This window comes from Octodon degus, unplaced genomic scaffold (genome assembly GCF_000260255.1).
Source record: "Octodon degus isolate 3935 unplaced genomic scaffold, OctDeg1.0 scaffold00021, whole genome shotgun sequence".
Taxonomy (NCBI): Eukaryota; Metazoa; Chordata; class Mammalia; order Rodentia; family Octodontidae; genus Octodon; species Octodon degus.
The window spans coordinates 12,830,168-12,841,553 of record NW_004524597.1 but is presented as its reverse complement, the minus strand read 5'-3'; the positions used below and the strand labels follow the sequence as shown (position 1 = coordinate 12,841,553).

Below are 11,386 nucleotides of genomic sequence, written 5' to 3'. Positions count from 1 at the left end.
TGCCAGCTATTCGGCTCCCGGCATCCTCCGCGCTCGCGATTCCCGGCATCCACCGCACTTCCCACTCCCCTACTCCCAGCATCCTCTGCACTCCCGGCGCTCCCCGCGGCTACCGCCCTCGGCTCTTCGAGCCCCGCCCCGGCGGTTTACCGTTAGCGAAGCCCAGGCCTCGGCACCTGGTCCCGCCCACGCAGCCTAGCTATTGGGTCGCATACCGCGGCCACGCGCAGCCTTTGTTGCCGATTGGCGGCCTCCACAGCCCGCTCTGCAGTTCTCCCAATGTTGGCGGCTGCGTGCGGGGATTGGTCGGGCGCTACAAAGGCCCGCCTTCCGCTCTCCGGGCGCGGCAGGCGGGTCCCGCCGACCGGAGAGCTTGGGGGGCCTTGCTGGTGCGGCGGAGACGGCGGGGCGGTGAGGGTCTCTTTGCTTTGGTCGGGCAGCGGGCGGCTCGGGCAGGCCGCGGGCGCCGCAGGTAGGTGCGGGGCGCGAGGGGCGCCCCGCTGGCTGGAGGGCGGGCGCTGCGGCCTACGAGAGGGCGCGCCCTTCCCTCCCTTTCTCCTCCCTCGTGGGCCAAGGCTTGTGGGCCCAGGCGCGGGGCGGGGCGGGGCGGGGGTGCGAGGCGGGCCGGGCCACGCGGTGCCCTGGCCTTTGTGAGGCTACGTGGCCGCGGGCGGCCGGGCGCCACGAAGAACGTAGGGCGGGGCCGGGGCCTGGGGGACCTGGCTGGAGCTGGGGGGCGGGCCCCAGGTCCAGGTGTCGCCGGTGCTCACGCTTGGGTAAGGAGACCTCGCCGGTGGCCCAAAGCCATACCATCGTCTTCAGGCGGGAAAAGTGTGAATGGAACAGTGTTTGGCCAGAACCTTGACTGCTTTTATTGTAGTTGGGGAAATTTGAGAGATCACCTAAACCTCCAAATACTAGCGTATTGAGTGTCAGATAATCGGATGTAGTTTTGCTGTAACAATAAACGTGGTAGAAATATATGGAATTGTGGCAACCTGTTGACAGTGATACCTGTCAAGTATCACCCGGTGGACTTGGGTTGCTCATGGTAGGAATTTGACTTGCCTTTGCATGTTTGCATGCACCTTGTTACCTGATGCACAGCAGTCCCACCTAGGGCAATCGACTGTTGAAAGCCAATCACTTGGCAAGGGATCTTTGTTTGCTGGCCACAAACTGGACTGTCGGTTGTAGGAGTGTCTCAAATCATTGCAAACTATCATTCGTCAAAGGGAGTGAACGGTCAGTCAGGGGTACAGAGTGATTGCCGTCCGTGAGTGCAGGATGCTAAGCCCTTTAGAGGATGACAAAAGGAATGGATGAGGTCATACTGCTGCTGGGTTGGGCGGGAAGCTGCAGTGATGCTTTGAATGGATGGCTGCAGTCACAGTGCTGGACACCACAGCCAGTGCTTGGTGCCTGCCCAGCAAGGGGACTCCAACCAAGGTGTGTATTAGGTTGGATTACCTGTGTTGAGGCCCAGGGAACTTGCTGTGGGTATGCTGCTGGCTCATAGTCTAGTTGGCCAGGGTAAGTTTTATCAGTATTCAGTCAGCTGAAGCAGCAGTAGGACTGAAGAGTGGAGAGCCACACTTTGAGTTCTGCATGGCCAGGCACAGTTTAGAGCACTTCCAAGGGACTGTTTCATAGTCTTTTTGTAACCTTGAAGTGGGAAAATGATTTTAATTGTTTTGCTCAGTTAGAGCCTTCTCTTTGCATAGCTTCTTTTCAGCCTTTTGGGTTTAATGTTTCTTGACAGCTTTTAATCTCCATCTTTATCTGCAGCTGTTGACCTCTCTCCTGAGCTCTGGCCTTATGCTTCTAACTTTTTTTTTTTTTTTGCCGAACCGAGGATTGAACTCAGGCCCTTGCACTTGCCAGGGAAGCGCTTATTCCACTGAGCCATCTCCCCAGCACCCCCCCCTTTTTTTTTTTTTTTTTTACTATTTTTGGTGTGTGTGAAGTTTGAAATAGGTTCTGGATCTGTAGTTTAGACTGGCTTTGAATTCACTATATAGCCTAGTCTGGCCTTGAGTTCATGGTGATCCTCCTATCTCAGCCTCCCAAGTGCTGGGATTATGGGCTTATGACACCACACAGCTGTCAAATGTTACTTTAATGCCATCTCCAAAATTGGAGCTGTGTCCAAATCAAACTTCAGCCCCCCACTACTACACCTTGTGCTTTTCTAAAGTCACCTTGATTTCTCTCTTTATTCCTTCATGCAGTGCTCAAAATGCCGTCAACTCACCTTTTGTTTCCAACAATTGTTTCTCTGTACTTTCAATTGAATGTCATAATCTAAGTTACCTGGGGACACCCTTATTGATTTTCTTTGCTCTCACTTTTGATCCCTCTACCATCTGTTTACAGTTTTTCTGGACATGGACTGTTCCTTTAAACCCCATACGATAGTATAAAACCAGGGCAGTCAGGCTTGCTTGCCTGGGTGATAGATGCACCACTTCCCAACTGTGTGTCACCTTGAGCAAGTTGTTTAATCTTTCTGTGCTTAACCTTAACTCTCAGTGGTGTATTAAAAACTGGATGACTTACAGGGCATAAAGTGTTTTGACCGTGAACTGGTAAGGATTGAATGCTATCCTTGTGATGTCACTATTTGGATTCTCCTGTCCAGTAGCCCATCTGTCAAGGTAAAAGCCGAAGTCTGGCTGACTTGGTCTGTTGTCATTGTGCACATTACAACAGCTTGGCCACAGCATACTTATGCTACAGTGCCTTTGCTTTTTCCTCCAGATGTTGCCAGAAATATCCCCCCTTATCCCTACCACACATTTGGCTCCCTCTGCCTTCAGGGAGACAGTGGATGTGAGGTCTCTCTCACCACCTTTCAGAAAGCTATCTACTTTTTTTCACCCCCTTCCTTACTTTTAGCTTAAGCACTTCTCAGCATGTTACACAATCAGTTGATGCTTTTGTAAATTGTTACTTACTCATCTCCTTTGCTAAGATCTGAGCTCTGTGGGGCAGGGTTTTTGTCTGTCTTGTGTTTGGTACATATAGAATGCTGTGTATATCTTGTAGAAGGCATTTAGCAAATGCCTGTGAATGAATAGAGAAAGCATACAGAGAATAAGGAATTTGCCCAGTACTGCCCACTGCCAAGTCAGAGGTTGAGCAGCTTTCTTTTTGAACCTCCAGAATACACTGTCTCCAAGATTTAGAGGCCCTGTGTTGTCCATCTTTTCTAGATCCTTTTTTTAAAGGGCATATTGTTATCTTTGTTTTTTGAGTTTCAGCTGGTTGTTTTCTTAGCCTATAACATGGCAGGGTGTATCAAGCTTCCCCATCTAGTACTATCCTTTATCTCCATTACCCAGCTCCTAGGTCTTCTTTAAACATCCATTCCCTAGGGCCTCTGCACACCTGGCAGGTTCTGGGGAGTCTGGTCATGGTCTTACTTGAAGTCTGTCACACTGAGCGTGCTGACCTGTTTGTTTCTGCAGTGGTCTTTCTTGGTTGCCAGGAGACTGTCCCTTACGCTTTTGGTGTCCTTCACGCCAGCTTAGCTACAGCCTCTTGTTTCTCTCTATTGTAAGCACTTTTTACAGACACATTTTTGGGGAGGTACTTTGTTAAATTTCTACTGAATTCAGAAACATTGGACTATTCTAGGATTTAGAAAATACAGTGACAGTACAGTGGTCATTCCAGCTCTGTCTCTGTGGTAGCATCTCTTTCAGAAGAGACAATCAGTGAATATTTAATTGAATTAATTAATTTAACCTGAAAAGGTTTGGATTTTATGTTGTGTCTCCTTCAGAGTACAACTACTATATCCCTTTACTGTGAACTTCTTAAACAGATGATGTCTGCTGCCTGTTGAGCTGCTGCCTATGGGCGTGGCCATTTATGTATTTGTATCCATGTGCATGATGGCATGTGCATGTTCGTGTGTGCATGGTGTGGAGCATGTGTCTGTGTGTATATGTCTGTATCTGCTTATCTGTGTCTGCAGGTGCTTCTGGTTTGTTGGCAGCCCTCCTATGGACATATGGGCTTCTGGTTATTCCCTTTGACCTTTTTTACCTTGTGTCATACCTTTTTTGTGTTTCTTCAGTAGTGAAGTGTCAAATAGAGTAGGCACCCTTCCTTCTCTGGTCACTTTCCTCCTGTGGTTTTGGCACTTACCTCCTGTTAATGTGATCTGGTCTACCAGATCTTCCTAGTCAGGATTCCACAGATGTGGTTTTGGCACCTGTCAGACCTGGAATATCCCCCATACTGCTCTCCAGGCTCCTGCCTGGATGATGGAATGTGTGTGTCCCTGCAAAGGAAAAGCCTCCCTCACCTCCAGATCCCTTTTTCCTCTGCTATCCATCCCATTGGGTCCACAACTATAATCAGTTCTTGATTTCTCAGCCTGTTTCACACCTTAGTCCTCTGGCTTGGGATACTTTACCAACAGCTGGATACAGTTGCCTGTGCTTGGCACAGCTGAGTCTTCTTTCTGATAACAGTTGCTTCACCCTTGGTAGTTTATTGTCCCAGGATGGAGCTAGGCTCAAGGTACTCAAGACTCATTGTACCTTGGTTCCAGCTTGCTCCTGTAGCTTCTAGCAGGTTCCCTTCCCAACAGCCACCTGCCCCTTTCCTCTATTGGTAACAGAACTATGCTGCTATCTCTCTGGTGACCTCAGCACGCTGCATCACTGTCGTGTCCACGTGGGCCCAGGAGAGGGGTCCCTGGGTAGCAGAGTGCCTGGCAATATCTCTGAGGCTTCTAGTGCCACAGAGTTGAGCTGAGGGTCTCATGCTTTCCCTTTGACTGACCCAGCCCTTGCAGGTGAGTGGATTGATGTCGCTCTGATGGCCTGAGGGAAGCCATGCACTTTGTTCCAGAAAGGGTGGCCTCCTTCTGCATGCTTGCTTACCTGATAGGCAGAGAGAGGGGAGTGCTGCAGTGAGATTTAGTGTAGGTTTTTTTTTTTCTTTTTGAGCCTTAAGATTGTTTTTGTGCTTCTAAAGTAGGAATTAAAATGGATAGTAAATAAAATATTTAACTTAGAACTTAATTTATAAGTTAGGTTCTAAAGAAAAACAGTATAAGTTTGTTCTGATGGCTAAAATATCCTTGTAGGCATTTCTATTTTAAGCGCTTTACTATACTGTTGATATGCTTGATTGTTGGTACCAAGGAAGTACAAAGTTTCTGTCATTTTGTGATGATATTTTTAAATTTCTTTGCAGGTGGAAGAAGAGAGGTGCCACTTTGGCATGAAGACAGACTCACTTAGACGTCAGTCTTTTAAGCTGAGTGCATTGTGATTTCCAATAATTGAGGCAGTGGTTCTAAAAGCTGTCTACATTAATGAAAAGAGCAATGTGGCCAGCTTGACTAAGCAGCCAGTGTGCAACAGCGCGGGCAGGACGGCACCGGGTCTCGACGGACTTTTGCATGTTAGCTGTATAGATTTATGTAAGGTGTTTTAAAACTGGTTTTTTAAAATAGTCTTAACTGCTTTTAATATGGATACGTATGAGAGTCCCTCTCCTCTCCCGCGTGAGCCCGCAGGAGAAGCGATGATGGAGAACCCAGCTTGCCCTTTCCAAGAGCTGCCCTGTGAACAGTCTCCACCACCTCCCCTGCAAACGTCCAGTGATGCAGAGGTAATGGACGTTGGCTCTGGTGGTGATGGACAGTCCGAACCCCCTGCCGAGGACCCATTCAACTTCTACGGAGCTTCTCTTCTCTCCAAAGGATCCTTCTCTAAGGGCCGCCTCCTCATAGACCCGAACTGTAGTGGCCACAGCCCGCGCACTGCCCGGCATGCACCTGTGGTCCGGAAGTTTTCCCCTGACCTTAAGTTGCTTAAGGATGTAAAGATTAGTGTGAGCTTTACCGAGAGCTGCAGGAGTAAGGACAGGAAGGTGCTGTACACAGGAGTGGAGCACGACACTCGGGCCGAATGCAGTTTGCTCCTTAGTCCTATCAGTGGAGACATGCATGCTTGTCCCTTTGGTGGGAGTGTTGGTAATGGGGTAGGCATAGGGGGTGACAGTTCGGATAAGAAGGATGAGGAGAATGAGCTGGATCAGGAAAAGAGAGTGGAGTATGCAGTGCTCGATGAGTTAGAAGATTTTACTGACAATTTGGAGCTAGATGAAGAAGGAGCAGGCGGGTTCACGGCTAAAGCAATCGTTCAAAGAGACAGAGTGGATGAAGAGGCCTTGAATTTCTCCTATGAGGTATGTTGCAACCTCTCTGTCTAGAGGGCTCTGAGCAAAACCCTAAGAAAATTTTGGAAATGGTCTCATCTTTTGAAAAGCAGAGGCATTTTTAAAAAGCCCAACCTCTTATCACATTGAATGACTTTAATGTGGAGAAGAGAAACAAGGATTTTTAAAATTTCTTAATGAAAAATTTGGCTGACACTTGGCCTCGTATCATCTTTCCAACTTGAGTTGGCAGGTACTGCTGAGAGACCTTTTTGATGGGGTGTGCACCTGGATCAGGTGTGTTGATTTCACTTGTCATTTCATCTTACTTGTTTTTCAGATTATGTATCGTCAGGGCACTGAGGCTCCCTGAGTGCCTCTTTTCTATGTCTGTCTTCACTAATGTTGTTAAGCTTACCCATGGTGCAGAAGCACAGGTTCTCCGGGCTGTGGGACCTGAACGCTTTGTTTTACAGGATGACTTTGACAATGATGTGGATGCTCTGCTGGAAGAAGGCCTTTGTGCTCCCAAGAAGAGGCGAATGGAAGAAAAATATGGTGGAGACAGTGACCATCCATCTGATGGAGAGACAAGTGTACAGCCAATGATGACAAAGATAAAAACAGTGCTGAAAAGTAAGTCTGTGGTCACAAAGTGTTGTTCTATGCATTACAAGTATAATTGTAGCTGTGTGTGGTGGTGCACGCTTATAATCCCAGCACTTTGGGAGGCTGAAGAAGGAGGATTGCAAGTTTGAGCCCAGTCTGGACAACTTAAGTGATTTAACGGGACACTTCCTCAAAATATTATGAAGAGCTAAGGAGGTAGCTTTGTATGAAGGTTCTGGGTTTAATCCCCAGTACTGAGAAAAGGGAAAGAAAAAAAGAGCTTTTGAGAATTCTCTACTGCCAGGTATTGGTCTTGGTAGGTACACATATTTGAGTACAGGACATTCATGTCTAATGAAAGTACCCAAGGGTGCACCCAGACATAAAGCCTAAATGCAGTATTGTTCAGATAACCCCTGAGGAGGAGACATTTTATACTGGGAATGAAGACTAGGAGCCATAGGGCTTGGAGGCCAAAGTCAGGGGTGGGTATTCAGTGAGGTGGCAGGTCATGATTATGTTGTAGGTTTTATTTTTATTTTTTTTTTTCAAAGTTTTATTGCCAAACAGATAGCAATGAGACAGTTTCAAATCAAATCGGAAGGACAGTTTCAACAAATAATACACTGCATATATTCTTCTTAGTGGTTAATTGCTGTACAAGATGCGGACTTGTGATCCTATTTACAAACACCATTAGAACAAATCATTCTATTCATTAACAGAATGCAACTATATATCTATCCCAACCTCTTTCAATACACAGATACAAAATGGACATTCATCGGTATACCCCATTTTTCTAAGTTCCGTTATTGAATATTATAGGTGTGTAAACTCAGCAAAATATTCTAAAAGAGTCCAGTAGCCCATAATAGCATTGGGTCTTATATTTAACTGGCAATGTCAGAAATTATTGACCTGAGTCCCCCACAGCTCAACTTAACAGCATGGCTTTATTTCTTATATTTCGACTTCATACTTTTCTACTGGATGGTTAAGACCAAGGTAAAGCAGGACCTATGCAACAAGAGTTGTAGCTTTTTGGTCCGAGAAGGTCAGTGAAATGCCCTCAGGATTTGTCCTGAGATCCTGTACCTCAGATTGTAGAACCTTCATCAGTGCAGCCATGTGGATGAGTCACGGCCATTGCTTGGCCATGTTGTAGGTTTTAGTTGTACAATAAGTGACACAGGAAACCACCGATAAGTAGGGCAGTGTTGTTATTTGAATTTTGTTTAAAAGCATACCTCCTGGTCCCACAGTATGATATGTGTACTTTAGGTAGATGTGATCAAAGCTCTTTGGATAAAAGTGGAGATTTTTTTTTTTTTTTTTTATGAGCAGAATATATTTATTGAGAGAAAGAAAGCTCCTGTCCCGAGAGAGGGACAGGAGGGGGGGCCCGAGCTGGTAGTTCCCCCAAAGTGGAGATCTTTTAGAGGTACAAGCAGTGGGACTCGCATTTCGATTTGGAGACAGTGAGAGAGGACTAGGGAAGTGCCCAGAGTTGTTTTGCAAGGATCTGTTGTTAATGTGGGACAGATAAAAGTTGGAGTGGGTTTCTTTCTGTACTTGCCTAGAGGCACTTGTTATAGTCCTGGCAGAGATGTCAGAATCGGTGGAGGGGCTGAAGAGGTGGGTGGCTGTGGTTGCCCTCCCTGGACCACTGAAAGAATGACTTGGCAGTGCCATGTGCTACATGTCTGTTGGTGGTAGATGAGCAGAAGAGGTTTTGAGATAAGCAGTCACAGACCAATTGAACTTAGGGTGGGAGGCAGGGCTAGTCCTCATCTTGGTGCCTGTAGATAGTTGCATTTGTTGTTCTGTATATGGTTTTAGTAGTCCTGCCCAGCAGGTACATCAGTGTCCATCATGTGCAGCCCACAGGTCAGCAGTAGATCTGGCATGCCTGCTTGCTGCTATGAACTCTTCAGATGTTGGGCTGGTTATGACTTCTCACCGTCACAGATTAGCAGTTAGAGTGAACCTATGTTCTGTCTTATGTTTGGCTCTGCATTTCTTTTTTTTTTTTTAAATTTCATTTATTTATTTATTTATGTGTGTGTGTGGCCAGCTCATTTGACAATGATGTGGATGCTCTGCTGGAAGAAGGCCTTTGTGCTCCCAGTAGGAATTAAAATGGATAGTAAATAAAATATTTAACTTAGAACTTAATTTATAAGTTAGGTTCTAAAGAAAAACAGTATAAGTTTGTTCTGATGGCTAAAATATCCTTGTAGGCATTTCTATTTTAAGCGCTTTACTATACTGTTGATATGCTTGATTGTTGGTACCAAGGAAGTACAAAGTTTCTGTCATTTTGTGATGATATTTTTAAATTTCTTTGCAGGTGGAAGAAGAGAGGTGCCACTTTGGCATGAAGACAGACTCACTTAGACGTCAGTCTTTTAAGCTGAGTGCATTGTGATTTCCAATAATTGAGGCAGTGGTTCTAAAAGCTGTCTACATTAATGAAAAGAGCAATGTGGCCAGCTTGACTAAGCAGCCAGTGTGCAACAGCGCGGGCAGGACGGCACCGGGTCTCGACGGACTTTTGCATGTTAGCTGTATAGATTTATGTAAGGTGTTTTAAAACTGGTTTTTTAAAATAGTCTTAACTGCTTTTAATATGGATACGTATGAGAGTCCCTCTCCTCTCCCGCGTGAGCCCGCAGGAGAAGCGATGATGGAGAACCCAGCTTGCCCTTTCCAAGAGCTGCCCTGTGAACAGTCTCCACCACCTCCCCTGCAAACGTCCAGTGATGCAGAGGTAATGGACGTTGGCTCTGGTGGTGATGGACAGTCCGAACCCCCTGCCGAGGACCCATTCAACTTCTACGGAGCTTCTCTTCTCTCCAAAGGATCCTTCTCTAAGGGCCGCCTCCTCATAGACCCGAACTGTAGTGGCCACAGCCCGCGCACTGCCCGGCATGCACCTGTGGTCCGGAAGTTTTCCCCTGACCTTAAGTTGCTTAAGGATGTAAAGATTAGTGTGAGCTTTACCGAGAGCTGCAGGAGTAAGGACAGGAAGGTGCTGTACACAGGAGTGGAGCACGACACTCGGGCCGAATGCAGTTTGCTCCTTAGTCCTATCAGTGGAGACATGCATGCTTGTCCCTTTGGTGGGAGTGTTGGTAATGGGGTAGGCATAGGGGGTGACAGTTCGGATAAGAAGGATGAGGAGAATGAGCTGGATCAGGAAAAGAGAGTGGAGTATGCAGTGCTCGATGAGTTAGAAGATTTTACTGACAATTTGGAGCTAGATGAAGAAGGAGCAGGCGGGTTCACGGCTAAAGCAATCGTTCAAAGAGACAGAGTGGATGAAGAGGCCTTGAATTTCTCCTATGAGGTATGTTGCAACCTCTCTGTCTAGAGGGCTCTGAGCAAAACCCTAAGAAAATTTTGGAAATGGTCTCATCTTTTGAAAAGCAGAGGCATTTTTAAAAAGCCCAACCTCTTATCACATTGAATGACTTTAATGTGGAGAAGAGAAACAAGGATTTTTAAAATTTCTTAATGAAAAATTTGGCTGACACTTGGCCTCGTATCATCTTTCCAACTTGAGTTGGCAGGTACTGCTGAGAGACCTTTTTGATGGGGTGTGCACCTGGATCAGGTGTGTTGATTTCACTTGTCATTTCATCTTACTTGTTTTTCAGATTATGTATCGTCAGGGCACTGAGGCTCCCTGAGTGCCTCTTTTCTATGTCTGTCTTCACTAATGTTGTTAAGCTTACCCATGGTGCAGAAGCACAGGTTCTCCGGGCTGTGGGACCTGAACGCTTTGTTTTACAGGATGACTTTGACAATGATGTGGATGCTCTGCTGGAAGAAGGCCTTTGTGCTCCCAAGAAGAGGCGAATGGAAGAAAAATATGGTGGAGACAGTGACCATCCATCTGATGGAGAGACAAGTGTACAGCCAATGATGACAAAGATAAAAACAGTGCTGAAAAGTAAGTCTGTGGTCACAAAGTGTTGTTCTATGCATTACAAGTATAATTGTAGCTGTGTGTGGTGGTGCACGCTTATAATCCCAGCACTTTGGGAGGCTGAAGAAGGAGGATTGCAAGTTTGAGCCCAGTCTGGACAACTTAAGTGATTTAACGGGACACTTCCTCAAAATATTATGAAGAGCTAAGGAGGTAGCTTTGTATGAAGGTTCTGGGTTTAATCCCCAGTACTGAGAAAAGGGAAAGAAAAAAAGAGCTTTTGAGAATTCTCTACTGCCAGGTATTGGTCTTGGTAGGTACACATATTTGAGTACAGGACATTCATGTCTAATGAAAGTACCCAAGGGTGCACCCAGACATAAAGCCTAAATGCAGTATTGTTCAGATAACCCCTGAGGAGGAGACATTTTATACTGGGAATGAAGACTAGGAGCCATAGGGCTTGGAGGCCAAAGTCAGGGGTGGGTATTCAGTGAGGTGGCAGGTCATGATTATGTTGTAGGTTTTATTTTTATTTTTTTTTTTCAAAGTTTTATTGCCAAACAGATAGCAATGAGACAGTTTCAAATCAAATCGGAAGGACAGTTTCAACAAATAATACACTGCATATATTCTTCTTAGTGGTTAATTGCTGTACAA

General features: G+C 46.1%; 1 protein-coding gene across 4 annotated transcripts in view; it reads left to right on the top strand.

Moving 5' to 3' along the window:
• Positions 1–318: 318 nt before the first annotated feature.
• Dgcr8 (DGCR8, microprocessor complex subunit) overlaps positions 319–11,386 on the top strand; it is a 36,725-nt gene continuing 25,657 nt past the window's right edge. Inside the window, exons 1-3 of one of the 4 annotated variants that reach the window (XM_023711542.1) lie at positions 319–411; positions 5,215–6,213; positions 6,660–6,819. In XM_023711542.1, coding sequence (XP_023567310.1) covers positions 5,494–6,213; positions 6,660–6,819 — 880 coding nt within the window. In that variant the 5' untranslated portion in view covers positions 319–411; positions 5,215–5,493. Of the gene's footprint in view, positions 473–718; positions 777–5,214; positions 6,214–6,659; positions 6,820–9,142; positions 10,145–10,590; positions 10,751–11,386 lie in introns of those variants that run through there. The other 3 variants (XM_023711544.1, XM_023711543.1, XM_012513963.2) reach the window with 3 other exon arrangements.